Source organism: Cetorhinus maximus, chromosome 24, assembly GCF_964194155.1.
Source record: "Cetorhinus maximus chromosome 24, sCetMax3.hap1.1, whole genome shotgun sequence".
In the NCBI taxonomy this organism is placed as follows: Eukaryota; Metazoa; Chordata; class Chondrichthyes; order Lamniformes; family Cetorhinidae; genus Cetorhinus; species Cetorhinus maximus.
Window position 1 is genome coordinate 34532877 of NC_135902.1, and position 21655 is coordinate 34554531.

The following is a 21655-nucleotide window of genomic DNA, read 5'->3' on the forward strand; positions in this document are numbered from 1 at the left end:
TCCCTGTGGTAGCAAGTTACACATTCTCACTATTCTTTAGGTAAAGACATTTCTTCTGCATTCCCTGTTTGATTTCTTGGTGACTATCTTATATTGATGGCCTCTAGTTATGCTCTTCCTCACCAGTGAGAACACTTTCTCTGTGTCTACTCTATCAAAACCTTTCCTAATTTGAAGGGCCTCTTCTCGTCACAAGAAAAGAGACCCAGCCTACTCACCCTTATGTGTTAGGTATAACTTGCAGTTCTGGTATCATTTTTGTAAATCTTTTTTGCACCCTCTCCAGTGCCTCTATTTTTTTTTATATAAACTGGTGACCAGTACAGTATAAAGTGCTCCAAAGTGTTGCCTAACCAAGGTTCAATACAATTTTAGCATAACTGGTCTACTCTTTGATTCTATCTTTCTGGAAGTAAAGCCCTGGTTTTTGGTTTGTTTTTGTTACAGCCTTTTCGACCTGCATCACAACTTTCAGTGATTTGTTTATTGCTACTCCCAAATCTCTTCGCTTCACTGCCCCATTTAGTTTCTTATTTCCTAAATAATACATGACCTCCTTATTTTTCTTAACTGTAGCACATCACACTTCTCTATGTTGAAATTCATTTGTCCATCATATGCTTGATTTGCAAGTTTATTAATGTCTTTTTAGTCCTCCTTAGTGTCGACTATCCCTCTCAATTTGGTGTTGAATGCAAATTTAGAAATTCTGTTTTTAATTCCAAAGTCTAAATTGTTAATATAAATTGTGAACAATAGTGATCCCAGCACTGATCCTTGTGGTCCACACTTCCCGCTTTTCGATCCCCTGAAAAGCTATCCTTCACTTCTCCTCTCTGCTTTCTGTCATGCAGCCAGCCACTTATCCCTGACTATGTGCTTGACCTTATTCAGTAGTCTCTTATGTGGTATCTTATCAAAGTCTTTTTGGAAATCTAGATATATTACATCTACCACATTATTCTCATCTACTCTCCTTGTTCCCTTTTCAAAGAATTAAATGAGGTTGGTCAAGCAAGACTTTCCCCTGTAAAATCTATGTTTTTTTTGGTTTCTAGATGTTTTTCCATTTTCTCCTTCAGGACGGATTCCATAATTTCCTCTACTATTAATGCTGAGGTGATTGGTCTATACTTCCCTGGACATGTTCTATCTCCCATCTTAAATATGGGTATAATGTTATGTATCCATCAGTTCTCTGGCCTTTATGAGATGAATTATTAAATACAGTAGCCTTCCAAAAAGTGAAAGATACAGGTTGCATGATTATGTGTGGTTAATATTAATGACAGCACAAGAGCCCCATGTCTATTGAGTTTGGGGCTATGCAAATTACATTGAGATCTGTAGACACAAGTAAAAACTCACGTTATCATTTATTGTGTAATATAATGGCACTAAAAAAATGCTGATGAAATCCATTGCAATAGATTAAGATATTTGTTTAAGTCTAAATTTCCCACTTATGAATATTGGCACTAAATAATTACCAGGTAGATGTAAAAATGAGTTGCCTTACCAAACTATCAACTCCAGCAAGTGTGTGATTAGCATTGTAGATGGAATAGGTAAGCTGGTAGACACCATCATTTGTTTCACTGTTTCCATAGAAGCCAACCCCAACAGCAGCACTGTAAAAGAAAAATATACTTCCTTGAAAATAAGGCAATATGATGGATCACTGACAGGTTACTCAACAATGGCGACAAAAAATACCAGATGGAAGAGAAAGTGAAAAACAAGGTAAAATGCAATAAAGGGTTCAGATGGCATCAAGCCATGAGTCACACTTCAGGTTATGAACCTTTCGTGGCCATTAGCATATGTAATCCTTTAGCAACTGTGCAGCATTCCCAATACAAAACAAAAACAGAATTACCTGGAAAAACTCAGCAGGTCTGGCAGCATCGGTGGAGAAGAAAAGAGTCGACGTTTCGAGTCCACATGACCCTTCAACAGAACTGAGTATGATTTTTATCTTCCCAATACAAGTTGTTCTTTCCCTTAAAACCTGTCACTGCCACATCACAGAATGTCTACAGAACATAAAATTCTCTCAGATTGTGAATTGTAAATTTATTTGTGGTATTAGCATCTCTCTATCTTCAAGGATATAAAGATCCTGAAACATCCACCTTGTTTCTCTCCCCGTGGATGCAGCCTGGCCTCCTGAGTATTTCCAGCATTTTCGGTTTATATTTCAGATTTCTACTATCTGCAGTGTGTAGCCTTTGTTTATGAGAACACTTACATATGTACAGCTACATATAACATGGTGACCAGACTGCACACAATACTCCAGATAGGGACATTCATCTGTTGTGGCAACGTGGGAGATGATAAATTAATCTTGTTCCTACATATTGAGTGCAAAGTGGCTCAAAAAGCAGCCAAGCCCAAATCGTATCAAAGACGTTTCTGTTGCAGTACAGGAGGCCAGTGCATAGAAGTTCCCAAATGCAATGCAAGGACAAGAGAAGGGTGCACAGGCTGATGGGCCAAAGTAATGAAGGAGTTGGAAAATAAGCACAAGGATTTTAAATTCAATGCATTGGGGAGCCTAGGTGCCGATAATAAGAAGAAAAATTATAAGAACACTAATATTAATTTGGCAAAAGTGAATTAAAGTGCCGATTCAAATGTTCCACAATGAACAAAAAATTAATGATTTTTAAAAAATGTTGGCCATGCAGCCTGTAGAAGACTTAACAGCAAGGTATGTTACTCATGTTTTTTCTTAATTAAGCTCAACTCCACAAAAGAAAAACAGGAAAAGACCTCATGAGATTTATTAGAACGAACACAAAATACTGGACGCTATGGTCATGAAATTATTCCAATATTTAAACATGCATCACAGAGAACCAGTTAGTAAATTTCTCCTGGTACCAGTCAGTAGTTCTAATGTTGTTGGGATTAGTGACGTAGAATTTTAATCAAAAAGGAATCTTTTACCAAAAGCTCTTAATCTCCTTTAATAAATGAGCCTCGAGGCCACGCAAGTCAATCCATCCCCCTCTAACATGGAATTAAGTCATCAAGATTTATGTACACTTGCAAGATATATTTCATAAGTCATTTGTCAACAAACTTTCCTTAATGAATTAGTTCACTTGCCCATAAGTTTCTAAGACCAGATCCCTGCTACAACATGTATACCCCAAACCCATTTTATCCCTTCCTGTGCCTTGCTCAAAGGGCCAATATTCAGTGATTCTGCATATTGGCCTGGATTTTGATGGCAAACTCTCAGTGTTCACCAACATTACCCCTCTGAAAGTGACCACAACTTCAAGAGTTGGTGCAAGTGCAGGTTAACGTGGAAACCCTGAGTTGCAGCCTTTTCCACTCTTCCACACAGGCTGTGCTGTGGATGCTCAGCCCCCACAGCCAGCAATCATTGAAGTCAGCTGATGTGGCAAGAATTGCCCCATTTTCCACACTCACATCACATCCATTAAAAATCAGGTGTAACTGGGTTTTAAATGGCAATCTGAATAATAACTAAAGCTGAACAATAGTTCTAGCCCTGAAAAATATATATAGTTTTGTGGAGTGTTGTTAAATGTCACTATTAAAATTAATTGCTAATTTTTTTTACAAAAATAATTATTTTTAAATAATTTTCCTTTGAAGTTTTTTCATGATATTTCAGCTGCTAGTTTCACCCAATGTTCCCAATCTTCATTTTGTTGCATGTAAATTTTTAAAAAGTGATTTGATCTTAGTGCTTTTCCCTTCCCTGCTGGTCGTCTATGAGAGCTCTTTAATCTGATTGGCTGCCTGGATAGGTTGATGCCATCATTGCAGCTCCACCCGCGGAATCCACTGCTAGGTTACGATCTCTCAGCGAGGCTTCCTCGGAGGTTGGAGAGAGCGCCTTGCCTTTCGTGGACTGCAAAATCCAAGCGTATGTGTCCATAGCTTATTCAATCACGATAGGTCAGCTAAATCAGATTCTCTCCTCACCCAAGATTCACAATTCTCTCCTCACCCAAGATTCACATTGTCATTTGGATAGCAATAAAGACAGGAATTGTGATCAATTTGCTCTCTAACTTGACCAGTATTGGCGATGCCATGATATCCTTAGCTGAGATTGGCTGTCTCAGATAAGGGAACAAGCCCACTGAGCCAACATCAGAGTTTATAGGTAGATTTAAATTTTTAATCCTAGTTACTGTCAGATATCTGCATTAAACCTTCAAATACTATATAAAAAATTTCCTTTAAATTAATTATAATCAAAATATCAAAAATACATACAAAAATTAATTCAACAAATGTACTTTATCTCCTTTCTTCTTACCCACCCGATGTGGGATTTTGTAGAAACAAATTTACAGGGCTGAATTATAAACCACTTGTCAAAATTAATGAGGCACATTCCTTGGGGTATAAATAAAAAAGTGTGCATGAATCTTAAAAAGCATAACAAACAATAATGGCCATTGCACTGATTTAACCACTTACAAATCCCAACTGCCTGTGTGTTGTTAAGATTGCCTGTCTTACACACTATCTTGGATGAGCTGCACCTTCGTCCAGTTAAACATTAGCAAGGTCGAAAGCATTGCCTGCAACCTCCAACACAAACTCTACCATTGTCATGGGTTCTATCCCACCTAGCCAATGACAATCTGAATCTGACTCTCTGCAACCTCAGCATCCACTTCAACTTTAGGCTGAGATTCCAACTTGTTGCAAGGAACACCTAATGTTACCTCCCTGATATTGTCCATCTCTGCCATGACAAAGCTAATTTGCAGCTGAAACTCTCTTCTTGCCTTTATAATTACAAGGTTCGACAATGCTTTCCTGGCTAGCCTCCCATCCTCAACCCTCTGCAAACTTCAATTCACCCAAAACTCTGCAGTCCATAGCCTTAGCTGCACCAGTTTTCGTTCATCAATCCCCTCACTGGCCAATATTTGGCTCCTGATTCCCCAACATCTATTTAAATTTCTCATCCTTCTGTTTAAATTCCTTCATCACCTTCACCAATCAACAACCGCACCTCCCAACACTCCAATTTCAGTAACATCTTCCAGCTCATCAATTCCCCTCTGACCAGTGCCGATCCTCACCTTCCCAACCCCACCACTGCCAGCTGTGCCTTGATCGCTTGCTCTGGAATTTACCCCTTAAATATCGCCTCCTCCTTTAAAAACACTTCTTCAATCAAATAAAAGCAAAAAACTACGGATGCTGGAAATCCAAAACAAAAACAAAAATACCTGGAAAAACTCAGAAGGTCTGGCAGCATCTACGGAGAGGAGCCCAGTTAACGTTTCGAGTCCGAATGACCCTTCAACAGAACTGTTTTGTTGAAGGGTCATTCGGACTCGAAACGTTAACTGTGCTCCTCTCCGCAGATGCTGCCAGACCTGCTGAGTTTTTGCAGGTATTTTTGTTTTTGTCTTCAATCAAATAGTTAGTCATAACAACTAAATAGTTAGTTCCTCCTTGGTTTGGCATTCGTTTTTTCTTTATGCCTCTGAGAAGCATCTTGGGATGTTTTTCCTACTTCAAAGGTGCGATATAAATGCAATCTGTTGCTCTGGCATGAAAATTTAAAGACAGTGCTGGAGATCACAATGTAATTCATTTAAAAGGAAGTACTAAGAATTTGCTTAAGTCAGTTATTCTTGTACTCCCATTTGTTTTATATCAATATCATTGATGACAGTGAGACTACACCATAAATGAGGCTGTGTTGATGCACCCAAACATGAAGAGGTGAATTTAGGCACTTGGTACACAGGTCAGCAATGCAATTTCCCACTCAGTGTCTTGTACTTAGTTGGAATATACAGCTTAAAAACACTGAATATGTAACTGACAATGTTATCGTGGCAAATTCCATTGCATCAACAGTCTTGGGCAAGATTACAAAACAGCTTCTATAAACAGTTCTGTGATATAAATAATCCATAAAAGCCACATGAGAAATATACTGTTATTTGAAAGCATGAGTGGAAGTGAGAGTGACAGAGAATTTTTTTTTAAAAATTGTTCAAGATATTTACAGACTTATTCCAGCTACTCATGACCACTATAGGCTGCTTCACTCATCGTGTAGAACATGTTCATCAAAACATTACTAAAGGATGAGCAAAGTTCAGAAGTGCAACAGTATGCATTAAGCATTACATACTAATTGTATCACACTCTTCTACAAGCCTTAGGCCATTAATTCAGGGCAGTACAATCGCTCTATGAAGATGCATTGATTTCACTGCATATCTGCAGTAGCAATTGTACACCATCAATATTGACATGACCAAAATGGCACTTGGTATCCCCCATTTCTCAGTTCCCCATCCACAAAGTGAGTGCAAGTTCCTTGTTTCCTGAGAATTATTCTTCATACTAAATTGATGATAGCCTGTTTATTACAAATAGTCCATTTTTAAAAATCCCTATTCACGTTAGTGCAGTACAGATGGAGTGCCATACTGTCCAGGGCACCATCTTTTGAATAAGACAATAAAGCAAGGGCCCAATTACCCTTGTGGGCAAAGATCCCACTGCACTATTCAAAGAGCAGGAGCAGGGGACTTCCATGTCCTGGATGGTGTTAATACCTCAAATACCATAGCTAACACAAATTATCTGGTCATTTATCTTCCTGTTTTTTGTGGGACTTTGCTCTGCACAAACTGATTGCCATATTTGCACAACACGACAAGAGTGACGACAATTGAAAAGTACTTTGTTTGCTCTGAAGTGCTTTGGGATATTATAAGGTAATAAAAGGTGCAATATACACAGGCTAATTCTTTCTTTCTTGCAGGAAAGAAAAGTAAATTATTGCGAGATATCGCTGTTCCATTCTCCTCTATTTTAAAAACCCTGAAAAGATAGGCACGGGCATCTATAATGAGTGAAATTAAACTATCTTCAGGGAATATTACAGTGCTCCCATACAGATAGAATTTCATGAATAACCTTCCCTCTATCGACTGCGAGGCAGTATAGAACAGCTGACATCTGGCTGTTTAAAAGCATATTGAACAAAAAGAGTTTTATGTTTGTATTAGCAGCTCCACTCAATGCAAAGCCAGTTTATTCTCACTATAGGGAATTAAGCTAGCTTCATATCACAAGGTTAGGATAACCATTCCTCCCAACGGTATTCAGATTCCCTTTATAAGGAAACAGAGGGATATTTAAAATGGAGCCACAAGAGCATTTGTAACAAGGGCTCAGATGGACAAGCAGCATTGGAGACTTATTGAGGGAGAAGAGGTCAGGAGAGGGAATGAAGTTGGGCAAGTGGTCGAAGTATCAGTAGGGGAGCATTTTGCAGCTAGTGATCATAACACCGTTAGATTCAAGGTTATTATGGAAAAGGACAAGGACGGGCCAGAAATCCGAGTTCTAAATTGGGGGAAGACCAATATTAATAAGATCAGCTATGATCTGGCAAGAGTGGACTAGGAACTGTGACTTTTAGGTAAATCTGCATCAGAGCAGTGGGACTCATTCAAGAAGGAAATAGGAAGAGTACAGGGCCAACATATTCCAATAGACAAAGGGAACAAATCCAGGGAACCTAGGATGTCGAGGGGTGTACAGGGTTGGGTAAAGAGAAAAGGGTGGGGGGCTTATGGCAGATACTGAGGGCTTAAAACAGCGGAAGCCCTAGAGGAATATAGAATGTGTAGGGGGAACTTAAAAAGGAAATTAGGAGAGCAAAAAGGGGGCATGAAAAACATTGGCAGGTAAAATAAAGGAAAATCCAAAGTTATTTTACAAGTACATTAAGAGTAAGAGAACAACTAGGGAAAGAGTAGGGCCCATTAAGGACCATAGTGGTAATTTGTATGTGGAGCTGGAAGATGTAGGTTGGGTTCTAAATGAATACTTTGTGTCGGTGTTCACAAGTGAGAGGGATGATGTGGATATGGAAATCAGGCAGAAGGACTGTGATATAATTAAAGAAATTAGCATAGGAAGGGAGGAGGTTCTAAGAGGTCTGGCAGGCTTAAAAGTAGATAAATCTCCAGGCCCGGATGAAACGTATCCCAGGCTGTTGAGTGAGGCAAGGGAGGAGATAGCAGGGGCGCTGGCAATAATTTTCAATACCTCTCTGACCACAGGAGATGTGCCAGAGGACTGGAGGACAGCCAATGTAGTACCATTATTCAAGAAGGGAGGAAGAGGGATAAACCAGGGAACTAAAGGCCAGTCAGTCTAGCCTCAATGGTGGGAAAACTATTGGAAGCAATTCTGAAGGACGGAATTAATCTACACTTGGAGAGGCAGGGATTAATCAAGGACAGTCAGCATGGTTTTAAGGGGAGGTCATGTCTGACCAATTTGATTGAATTTTTCGAAGAGGTGACCAGGTGTGTAGATGAGAGCAATGCATTTGACGTAGTCTACTTGGACTTATGATAAGGTCCCACATGGGAGATTGATAACGAAGGGAAGAGCCCTGGGATCCAAGGCAATTTGGATCCAGAATTGGCTGAGTGGCAGGAAGCAGAGGGTGGTGGTCGAGGGGTGTTTTTGTGACTGGATGCCTGTGTCCAGTGGGGTTCCACAGGGATTGGTGTTGGATCCCTTGCTGTTTGTGGTATATATAAACGATTTAGACTTGAATGTAGGAGGGTTGATCAGTAAATTCGCAGATGGCATGAAAATTGGTGGGGTGGTAAATAATGAGGAGGATAGCCTTAGATTACAGGAGGATATAGACGGGCTGATCAGTGGCAAATGGGATTTAATCCGGATAAGTGTGAGGTGAAGCACTTGGGCAGGACAGACAAGGCATTGGATTACACGATGAATGGTAGGACCTTGGGAAGTACTGAGGATCAGAGGGATCTTGGTGTGCATGTCCACCAGTCCCTTAAGGTGGCAGGACAGATAGATTAGGTGGTTAAGAAGGCACATGGGATAATTGCATTTATTAGCCAAGGCATAGAATATAAGAGCAGGGAGGTTATGCTGGAACTGTATAAAACGCTGGTTAGGCCACAGCTAGAGTATTGCGTGCAGTTCTGGAATCCGCATTATAGGAAGGATGTGATTGCACTAGAGAGAGTGCAGAGGAGATTTACCAGGATGCTGGCTGGGCTGGAGAATTTTAGTCATGAGGAGAGATTGGATAGACTGGGGTTATTTTCCCTGGAACAGAGGAGATTGAGGGGGGACATGATTGAGGTGTATAAAATTATGAGGGGCATAGATAGAGTAGACAGGAAGGAACTTTTCCCCTTGGTAAAGGGATCAATAACCAGGGGGCATAGATTTAAGCTAAGCGGCAGGAGGTTTAGAGGGGATGTGAGGAAGGATTTTTTCACCCAGAGGGTGGTGGGAATCTGGAGCTCTCTGCCTGAAAGGGTGGTAGAGGCAGAAACCCTCATAACATTTAAGAAGTATTTGGATGTGCACTTGCGATGCCATGGCATACAAGGCTATGGGCCTAGTGTTGGAAAATGGGATTAGAATAGTTAGGTACTTGTTTGACCGGCGCAGACTCGACGGGCCAAAGGGCCTTTTTCTGTGCTGTAGACCTCTATGACTCTATGAGAAGCAGAAACATGCAGAGAGAGGAAACAGCATTGAACTCAAAGCATGCAAAGTCAAATATAGCCTCCTGATATTCCAATTCCTACTTACAGCACGTCATTTAACAGGCAAGTATGTCTGAGTCCCAATCTTTCACAAGAATACAAGAGCATAAGAAATAGGAACAGGACAAGATCATACTGCTCGTCTCTGTACAAATACACATATGCATTTATTTCATACAACTGCATGTAGTATCTTCTCCCTTCAATCCTCAGTGTCACTGAAAAGCAGTCCCAGTTAGGCCAAATGCAGACTGAAAATTCCATTACTCTGTCCCATTATGTCTGACCCTTAACCAGATTCAATTCACCAGTGTGCCATTCCTTTTGGATTCTGCATGAAATAGAACAATAAAAATTTATGGTGCAGACTTTGCCTGTTAGATCTGCCACAAATTGTCTTTTGTTTATTCCCCTCCTCATTAACATTAACTTTATTAAACAGCTTCAGTGACTCAAAGCAAGGTCTTTCTTGCTTGTGCCCTTGGAATAATGGTTTAAGTTAAAACCCAACAACTTCATTTATAAAGCTAACTATAAGAAGCCCGTTTGCTGTTTTTGGGTCAATTTTACTCGCTGCAATCACTTGTGAAGCAGCAAAGTACACCAAAGTTTTATTTACACATTTATTTCAAAATTAGTCTGAGCATTATACAGAACGTGTTTAATACAGGGAACTTGCAAATAAAAAAGCAAGCAGCACTAATATTGGTCTCAACTGAATATCAAATAACTTGCAAGCAACATTTCTTAAATCCTCTTGTCACTTCATTTCATTAGTTCTTTTACCCTGTTCCTAAAGGTAAAAGTCCTACAAGAAAAGGCATTTGGAGTAACAAATGAAGCAACTCAAAACTAAAATATATTGGAGCTGGTATATAATAATATATTGTTATGGTTAATAATGGTGGGACAAGCTCATGGTGCAAATGCTTGAACGAATTTCTAATCAAAACAACATCAGAGGAAAATGAATAAGAAAACAAGGGAGAATCACCTTGGGCACCTTGTCCAATTGCCAATAACCTGCTCCCAGGCCACAAGTTTGACAAAGTGTGAGAAGAAAACACACACGCCTGGGAAACCATGGAGCCCAACATATAAAACTCAAATGTTTGCTTCACAACACATTGATCATGGGCTTCAGTTTGAGCTGCAACTCTCAGTCTTGACTGAAATGCCTCAATTTTACCTGCTAATCAACAGCTGAACGCAATAGAAGTTTCAATCAGTATTCTCATTCAAGGAAGTAGCGATGCCTTGTATGTTGTTTAAGAGAAGCAACAAAAGGCAAGCATTAATCACTGTGGTATAATTCATCCCAACATTCTCAGGTGATTCCACCAGTCAGTCCCACCACCCTCAGCTTGCAGTGTGGCCAAAGTGAAACACTCCAGTTGAGGAATTCTGGTAGGAAGCATCTTTTCTCCAAAAGCTTATCTCAGCTTGACAAACAAGGGTTCACGTTCTTGTGGCCATTTCACTAACTTTCCCTACTAAGGCTATATGCTACAGCAATCCACATTCTGTTTGCAAATCATAAAATGTGTGGAGCTAACCAATCTCAAGCACAATAGCAGTGCTTCTAATCATTGCTTAGTGTCTGTCATGAAACTATTAATGTATATAATATTATTGAGATTTTTTTTTTAAATAGAGCGTTAATCTGTGAGTGTGTCTTATTTGGATTAGAATCACAGAATCACAGTGCAGAAGAGGCCCTTCGGCCCATCAAGTCTGCACCAACACGTGAGAAACACCTGACCTACCTACCTAATCCCATTTACCAGCACTTGGCCCATAGCCTTGAATGTTATGACGTGCCAAGTGCTCATCCAGGTACTTTTTTAAAGGATGTGAGGCAACCCGCCTCCACCACCCTCCCAGGCAGTGCATTCTAGACCGTCACCACCCTCTGGGTAAAAAGGTTTTTCCTCACATCCCCCCTAAACCTCCTGCCCCTCACCTTGAGCTTATGTCCCCTTGTGACTGACCCTTCAACTAAGGGGAACAGTTGCTCCCTATCCACATCCATCATAATGTTATACACCTCAATCAGGTCGCCCCTCAGTCTTCTCTGCTCCAATGAAAACAACCCAAGTCTATCCAACCTCTCTTCATAACTTAAATGTTTCATCCCAGGCAATATCCTGGTGAATCTCCTCTGCACCCCCTCCAGTGCAATCACATCCTTCCTATAATGTGGCGACCAGAACTGCACACAGTACTCCAGCTGTGGCCTCACCAAGGTTCTATACGAATCCAACATGACCTCCCTACTTTTGTAATCTATGCCTCGATTGATAAAGGCAAGTGTACCGTATGCCTTTTTCACCACCCCACTAACATGCCCCTCTGCCTTCAGAGATCTATGGACACACACGCCAAGGTCCCTTTGTTCCTCAGAACTTCCTAGTGTCATGCTGTTCATTGAATATTTCCTTGTCAAATTACTCCTTCCAAAGTGTATCACCTCACACTTTTCAGGGTTAAATTCCATCTGCCACTTATCTGTCCATTTGACCATCCCGTCTATATCTTCCTGTAGCCCAAAACACTCAACCTCACTGTTAACCACCCGGCCAATCTTTATGTCATCCGCAAACTTACTAATCCTACCCCCCACATAGTCATCTATGTCGTTTATATAAATGACAAATAATAGGGGCCCCAGCACAGATCCCTGTGATACACCACTGGACACTGGCTTCTAGTCACTAAAGCATCCTTCTGTCATCACCCTCTGTCTCCTACAACTAAGCCAATTTTGAATCCACCTTATCAAATTACCCTGTATCTCATGGGCATTTGCCTTCTTTATAAGTCTCCCATGTGGGACCTTGTCAAAGGCTTTGCTGAAATCCATAGAAACTACATTAACTGCACTACTCTCATCTATACACCTGGTTACCTCCTCAAAAAATTCAATCAAATTTGTTAGGCATGACCTCCCTCTGACAAAGCCATGCTGACTATCTCTGATCAAACCTTGCCTCTCCAAGTGGAGATAGATACTCTCCTTCAGAACTTTCCCCAATAGTTTCCCTACCACTGACGTGAGACTCACTGGCCTGTAGTTCCCTGGCTTATCGCTACAACCCTTCTTAAATAGCGGAACCACATTAGCTGTTCTCCAGTCCTCTGGCACCTCCCTCGTGGCCAGAGAGGAATTAAAAATTTGGGTCAGAGCCCCGGTGCTCTCCTCCCTTGCCTCCCTCAGCAGTCTGGGGCACAAATCATCCGGACCTGGAGAGTTGTCCACTTTTAAGCCTGCCAACACCTCCAATACCTTGTCACTCCCTATATCAATTTGCTTAAGAACCTCGCAGTCTCTCTCCCCGAGTTCGATAACTTCATCCTCATCCTCTTGGGTGAAGATGGACGTGAAGTATTCATTCAACACTCTAGCGATGTCATCTGGCTCCACCCATAGATTGCCCCCTTGGTCCTTTATGGGCCCTACTCTTTCCCTGGTTAAACTCTTACCATTAATATACTTATAGAATATCTTGGGATTTTCCCTACTTTTACCAGCCAGAGCTTTCTCATACCCCCCACTTGGCTCTCCTTCTTGCTTTCTTAAGCTCCATCCTGCACTTTCTGTACTCCACTAATGCCTCTGCTGATTTGCTTCCTTTGTACCTGCTATAAGCCTCTCTTTTCCTTCTCATCGTATCCTGAATATCTCTGGTCATCCATGGTTCTCTGGGCTTGTTACACCTTCCTATCACCCTAGAGGGAACATGTTGAGCCTGTACCCTCCCCATTTCCTTTTTGAACACCCCCCACTGTTCCTCTGTAGATTTCCCCACAAGTAACTGTTCCCAGTCTACCTTGGCCAGATCCTGCCTTATTTTACTAAAATCCACTCTCCCCCAATGCAAAACAGTTTTTTGCAACTTGTCAATTTCTTTGTCCATAACAAACTTAAACTGTACCAGGTTGTGGTCGCTATCACTAAAATGCTCGCCCACCACCACCTCAGCCACCTGTCCGGCTTCATTCCCCAGAATTAGGTCCAGCAATGCACCGTCCCTTGTTGGACCCTCTACATATTGACCTAAAAAGTTCTCCTGTACACATTTCAAGAAATCCACTCCATCCAAGCCCTTAACACTATGTCTATCCCAATTAATGCTGGGAAAGTTGAAATCACCTAATATAATTACCCTATTTTTATTGTTTTTACACACCTCCACAAATTGTGCACATATTTGCTCCTCAATTTCCCACTGAGTATCTGGGGGTCTATAATAAACACCTAATAATGTGGTTGCCTCTTTTTTATTCCTAAACTCTACCCACAAAGCTTCATTTGATGCCCCCTCCAAGATATCATCTCTCCTTACTGCAGTAACGGACTCCTTAACTAATAATGCAATGCCTCCTCCTCTTTTACCCCCTCCCCTGTCTTGCCTGAAGATTGTATATTCCAGAATGTTGAGCTGTCAATCCTGGGTTATAACAGTCTCTTTGAAAAGAAATAGAAATATTGGGGAATACTATATGAACAATGCATTTTTCACTTGCCCAACATATCTAACAGAGACAACCCATATGCATTAGGGAGGTTTTCAACTCATTTATGATGGAAACCAACCAATCCAGGGGAAAAATAAAATCTTCCAGGAAAATATACTAATGTGTATACCGACAGGTTACCCTACAGGCTGGTCTGACCTTTATAACTATGAAAGGTTTTGACAGCACAAACGCAGACAAAGTGTATCTACTTGTGAGGAAGAGAAAACTAGAGGCCATCAATATAAGGCCGTCACCAATAAATCAGGTTGGGAATTCAGGAGAAACATCTTTATCCACAGAATGGCAAGATTGAGGAACTCGCTATCCCTGGAGTGGTTGAGGTGAATAGTACAGATGTATTCAAAGAGGTTAGATAAGCATATGAGGGAGAAGGGAATAGAGGGTCATGCTCATATAGTCAGAAGAGAAAGGTTGGGAGGAGGGTCCTGTGGTGTTTAGATGTTAACATGGGCTAGTAATCCAGAGGTCCAGGCTAATACTACGAGGACACGGGTTCAAATCCCACCACAGCAGTTGGAAGTGGGGAGCAGGATGGGTTAAATTCAATTATATTAATCTGGAATATAATGATGACCATGACAACTATCATTGATTGTCGTAAAAACCCATCTAGTCTTTTAGGAAAAGAAATCTGCCATCATTACCTGATGTGGCCAACCAGTGACTCCAGACCCACATCAATGCAGTTGACTCTTAACTGCCCTCTGAAATAGCCGAGCAAGCCATTCCGTTTTAGGGCAATTAGCGATTGGCAACAAATGCTGGCCTTACTAGCAACGCCCAAATCCCATGAATGAAAATATTGCAAAAAATGTTCCAGGCAATATGTAAAGTGTCAACACCCAAAAAGCTCAAGGGTTGCTCCAATAAACAATGTAACTGTGAGCAATTCCAGGTATTAGCGGATGCCTGAAATGTCAGATCTGCACGAATGAGTCCCCAAAAAAAAACAGATCTGGGGCACTATTTGACACAAGACAGGCTTCTGAGCAGGAAATACATTTGCTGTTTTGATCCAAGAGATTTTTATTTTTATTGTGCATGTTATCAAGTCAAACAACTGGAGGGGCGGTGCATAGGGTTTATGGTATTTGTTCTAGCTCAAGACATTTATACTTAAATCAAACAGTTTAAGAGGTGGATTTGATTTGTTATCACAAGTCATTCAATTCTTGCAGTTTGACTATTACTGGATAATTCAGGCCTCATCTTCATTTCATCCACTGTCAGCAGGTATTTATACTAACAGCACAACCTGATCACATCTAAATGATGATTGGAAACTCTTTGCACATTATGTAAAAGACTTGCTGTTGCTATATACATATGATTTGCATTTCAGGTTCACAGTATCTTTACAGTGCAGAAGGAGGCCATTCAGCCCAACAAGTCTGCACTGGCTCTCTGAAGGAGCATTCCACCTAATCCCACTCCCCTGCCTTATCCCTGTAACCTTGCACATTCTCTCTCTTCAGATAGAAATCCAATTCCCTCTTGAATATCTCTATCAAACCTGCCTCCACCACCCTTTCAGGTAGTTTATTCCAGACTCCCACCACCCTCTGGGTGAAAACATTTTTCCTTGCATCACATTTACTCCTTTTGCCAATTATTTTGAATCTGTGCCCTCTCATTCTTGATGTTCTCTTGAGTGGGAACAGTTTCTCACTATTTACCCTGTCCATATTCCTCAGGATCTTGAATACCTCTATCAAGTCTCCTCTCAGCCTTCTTTTCCCCACGGAAAATAGTCCCAACCCCTCCAATCTATCCTCATAACTACAGTTCTTTATCACTGGAATCAACCTTGTGAATCTCCTCTTCCCTCTCTCCAATGCTTTCACGTCCTCTCTCAAGTGCGGCGCCCAGAACTGAACACAGTACTCCAGATGAGGCCTAGCTAGTGTCTTATGCAAGGTTGCAACATACAAAGCTCTGAAGAGAAAACAAAAAGGTAGCTGAGCCTTTTCCTTCCTCAACTTCTAAGTGATTACAGTGTTATGAAAACTGACAAAACGATAAATTCTGCCATGGCCCATAACAGGCTTCCAATGATATTTTCTCAGTGCACACAGATGCGGACATTGATACAACCCCCATGGGAAAGTAAACCAAAACATCAAATTTTAATGAATGATCCCAAATGAAGAAATTACTAACAAGATTCCATGTTTTATAGCTTTTACTTTAACATGAATCACAATCAACGTAAATCACAACCCATGTAAATTAAGTACTACTTAACAGGTGACTGACACTTCAAATATAAAAGGTAAATTTCACTTTAAATAGTCAATACAACAAGGAAACGTTACCTGCAACCACATGCATCTTATCACTCCCCGCACAAATATGGCAATATGTTCCAAAATACGCTGTTCTCTATTCACACAGGGTAGGTCAGGAGTCCTATCCAACAACAGCTTTCACCTTCAAGTTTCATGAATACTATTATCACCAGCAAGGCACACTTCTATGAACCCTCACTCCCTCAGGTCAAGACAGTCCTGCTGGTGTATCTTTCCAGGGTTCCTTTTCAACTGACCAACCAACAACACCCCGGTTCACAGTTCGACCACTTCAGGGGAAACACCCAGCTCTATTCGCACAGCTTTCCAGGTTTGAGACCTTTTTAGCCAACTTGCCCAGTGCTTCTAAGAACTCTAGTCTCCTTCCCTGCCAAATCCTGAGAGTGATTTGCTTCTTCTCCTTCAAGAATTCTGTGTATTCTTCTTTCTGTCTCTGTCTGCTTTCTCATTGTGTCTGCATCAGCTTCGCCCTCCAGCTCCTCTGCTTGTAGCTCTCCTTTATCTGCAGTTCTCCTTTATGTCTGCCAGCTACACAACTTCCAATATGAACTTTCTTCCAGTTGGCACTGCTTCCAGGTCAAGGGTCGCCAGGTCACAGGCTAGAATTTCTTATTATTCAAGAAAATTACAAGTGATCCTTTTACAATTGATGCAAACTCTTAAAAATCCTTTTCAAACATTCTTAAAAACAATTATAGATTCCACAGACCCTTTAAAGAATTCACAAATTTTGCTTACTGTACTGTTTCCGGGTCAAAGGTCGTCACAACATACCAACTCTCTCAAATTCATCCTGGGATATCCGATTTCTGAGCCTTGCTCATGATCTTGTGCTGGGGCTTTTAAATCTTGCAATTTAGTTTTTTTTTCCTAAACGCATGCACCTGCCCTCAAAAGAGGCCAAGACTTTCCCCAAAGCTTATTGAGATGGCTACAGCAGTTGTGAGGAAGACGTTTTCAGGCTGGCTTGTGGCTGTAAGTGGCCAGTCAGCTCGTGATCAGACCTGCACAGAATTTAAACATTTTAAAACTTCAGACAGGTTTTATTCATTTTCTCTGAACTGTTTATATTTTACAGTGGAAGATTAATGAAAAAATTGTAAGGGCCGTGGGTGGAGAAGCTATTTGTGCGAATAGCTGCATTTTGCATTCAGCAGTTTTTCTTGTTCTGTTGTCTTCTGTTTTTCCATTTCAGTTTGATCTCCAATGAAATCAGGGGTTTGTTAATATTTCCTAAGTATGGCTAGATTTACATATCTCTATGACATGTTTTCATAGACAGAAAATGAGGTCATCAGGTTCTATGCCATTAATATTTGACAGGAAAATGCAAAAAGCCCATGTTTTCCTTTTTGACCACTATCAGTTTATCAGATGGTGGGTTTGACATTACTCCGGATGTCAAATAACAGAACAGGAATAACAATAATGTCACTGAACTGTAAATAATATGTGGCAGGAAGAGCTAACAGTGTTATGCCAAACAGATGTGTGAAAATTAAATCCACTGTATTTTCTATTTTAATAAAATAGGAGAAATGCAACTAATGATTACATTTATTTAGCAGCCACCTCTTCTTGCAAAATAGACTCCACATAATTGTTCCAAATTATGTTCCGCCAAAAACGGAAATTCGTTACATTCTACACAGTAAACTATGTGCATTTCGATGTGTAAACTGTTGCATCAAGACAGGTTTCTGAATGTTTCTTTTAGTGAAATCAGGAGTAGAGTAAATCAGCGCCAGCAAAGAGCTGCAAAAAAAAACAACGTAGGAGCATATTATTAAACTGTCATACAGCTTGATGGACTGGAGAATAATTGCAACTCCATTAGCTTCTTAAAAGCAGGGAAGCTGTAGCCTGCATTTACAAGAGCAGTCACAAGAGAGTTTATAATGCTGAGAATAGATGCCATTAATAGAATACCTTTGACTTTTTGTAGCTGGATGGTCCAAGATAATAACAGGTCTTTACCCATTCCAGGCAATTTGAAGTTACTGTACAGGATGTACAGGATAAAGCAAATGCACCTTTACAGGCAGAGCACATTGTAAGATTTTAGTCTTTCCTTCCCAAGTGCAATTACTCCAGATCAGTAGTCTGTTATTTGAATGTAGTATAGCCAAGTTCCACAGCAGGGAAGTATTTTCATTCATTCTGAATTCTTATTGTGTTCACATCTGCCCTAATTATGTTTGCATATCTAATTATTAGATCTCCTGGAGGATTGCTTGTAGAGAGTCGGAAGAAACACCTTCTTATAACAAAAAGGGGTGTTTTTGCGATATACAGTGACTAATTAAACATGGAATTTGACGCATGGAGTGATTTTTTTTTTAAATCAGCACTTCTGGGACTGAATCTGCCCGTTACTCAGAAAAAAGATGAGTGGTCATACATATTTATTTCTTCATTTATTCAATATTAAAGCAAATAATATATAACGAGCTGGCTTACAAAATGCACCAACTGGAAGTAGATAGCTGCTAATTTAGCAATACAGGGAAGAGAGAATGGGTTTCCTTCAGTAGAGGTTAGTGAATCGAGAATCATAGGAACAGGAGTTGGCTATTTAGCCCCTCGGGCCTGTTCCACCATTCAATAAGTGCATGACTGATCTGTAACCTAACTTCACATACCACCTTTTGCCCATATCCCTCAATACCTTTGGTGAACAGAAACTTATAAAGATCAGATTTAAAATTAACTGGCCCAGCATCAACTGCCATTTGTGGAGGAGTGTTCCAAACATTTACCACCCTTGACTTATAGAAGTGTTTCCAAACTTCACTCCTGCAAGGCCTGAATTTTTAGGCGTGTCTCTTGTTCAAGATTCCCAAACTAGCAGAAATAGTTCCTTTCCATCTACCTCATCCATTCCGCTTAATCTCATGAAAACTCTATAATCACTCCTTATAATTTAATCCTGGAGTCCTGTTATCATACCAGTAAATCTACACTGCCCTCCCTCCAAAGCCCAAGACCAATATTATCCTTAAGGTGTTGTCCAACAAGGCTTTGTATAGCTGCAGCATGACTTCGTATCTCTTGTATTCTCATCCTTAGCTAATAAGACAAGCATTCTATTCACTTTTTAGATTATTTTAACTTGTTCATAGACTCTGTAGGGTTGGGGTCAGAGGTTAAGTGTATTGATGTTTGGTACATTTGACCTACTATACAGCTACTGGGTCCAGGTGAATGGTTTATGGAAAATATTTCCAACCCAGGATTAGCCAAACCGTCAATGCAAGACTGTCATGATGGCTAAGAACTCAGGAATTCAGAACTTTTGGTGTAGATATTAGCCAAACCAAGTAATATTTTCATTAAAATGCTCCAGTATGGAAAATACTAACAAACCAACTCAACCTGATTCATTAAGGAGATACCAATAACGTATGATAAATTGAAAATAGGCAATAGATAGCAAATCTAATACTACTTCTCCTCAATAGAAGTAAAGATGTATTACAGAAGAGAGAGACACGTCTAAGCTTTTTGTCTTGCACTCATCAAGACACTTCCCCAGAATATCAATATAAGGGGGAAAACAACAATTTATACTGTATGTGAAGAGTGCTGATTGGTTGGCAAGTGGCATTGCCATGGAGAATGCACCACTGATGGTGACTGACAGTTAACTGCCAAACATTGTGTTATGGCACAGCCAATGGTAAATGCTGAGGTGTTCAAATCCCTAAGGGAAACTTGAAACAACTCCCACAACTTGTTTTGCAATTTGTATAAATTTCGAGATGCGTGCCTTGAATGCAGTAGTAATAAGATCAACAAGTCTTATAGGTTTTTACAGAACTAGGTCAAACATTTATTATTAAAAGAAATGATTTTAGGCACATATGTCTACAAATTACAATTATAACAATTCTAAATCTCCTACTTAATTGGACTCCCAGTTACACTTTTGTTAAGGCAACAGTAAGACACAGATTTTAAAAGACTCAGGCAAAGTGACGCACAATACCTTGAAGCAGTCAAATTCAAAGTGAGTTTTCTTAACTTCAGTTCTTTGAAGACAGCAGCTTGAGGCATAGATGCTGAAGGTTTTTCACACTTGTTAGATCTTAAAGTGCCTACCATTACACACAGCCTTTGCTCCTTTATACATATTTTCCCCATTGAATGCAAATTCCCATTGTTTCACTATGTCATTGGACTTAATCTTTCTGATAATAAAAATCTCTCATAGTACTAAGTTTTACCAGGAATTTTTGGGAAAAATAAACACACTGTTTCTGAACTCCACTTGGCTAGGTGTAATATTTCACTCCCTCTCTTTGAATCCAATCTAGTCTGGTTTATTTTAAAATGCCAATGTCCTTTTACACCTTACATTCTAAACTTTACATCAAAGCCTTCAAATCAGCTGCCTTTAATCCAATTAAATCTCTCACACAAAGACACATACAGACACAGATACCACTATTTTACAATAAATTCCAATAACGTTATTATATCTTCCTGACACATTGCTTGAAATTTAAACCAAGCAGCTTGACCATGATTGGTCAAGGCATTGCCCTGAAGAATGAGTCAGCGAATGACTGTCACTTATTTTGTTTAGTTGAAAAAGGCACAATATGTCTACCTATTCTCTCTGTCTGCAAAGAACAGGGCCCTGTGTACAGAACACACAAATGTGCCACATTGAGAGTCCGACTGACAATCTTAAATTGGTTGTCAGCACAATTCTTAGCACATTGAGGGTTAGTTAGCAAATTATTTAGCAAATGTTGCCTAATCGTGGAATTAGATCTAATGGTGGACATTGAGTTTTGCAAGTACAAGCTGGTTGTCAGTCTGTACCCTACCTGTTGCGAACAGCGGCTGGGGCATGCTGTTTGACATGATCTGCCAGTCTTTGGGACGTACGACTTACATACCCTAGCATCACACTGGCACTGAAATTCATATACCGCATTACTCATTTGTGTGATAGGCAGAACATCTTTCTGCCTTGACTGACGGCAGCATCCTTTTAGTGGCAAATACCACTCGTGTTGCTACTGCATAGTAGCAGCGTGAAGCTCAGGTTTTTGAGCTATCTTGCCCTGCCAGGATAATCTGAAGTAGACTGGCACTTTTCAGGGCTAAAACAGATGGCCATAGGCCCGTTCATGAATTTGCTTGATATACAGCATGAAATGATCTGATCAGGGTAGCCATTATCGTGCAGGATGCCTTTGATGTGCC

At 40.3% G+C, this 21655-nt stretch overlaps 1 protein-coding gene across 1 annotated transcript in view; it reads right to left on the minus strand.

Moving 5' to 3' along the window:
* ttyh2 (tweety family member 2) overlaps positions 1 to 21655 on the minus strand; it is a 144047-nt gene that overhangs the window by 87768 nt on the left and 34624 nt on the right. Inside the window, exon 4 of the mRNA XM_078571005.1 lies at positions 1520 to 1631. Coding sequence (XP_078427131.1) covers positions 1520 to 1631 — 112 coding nt within the window. The remainder of the gene's footprint in view (positions 1 to 1519; positions 1632 to 21655) is intronic.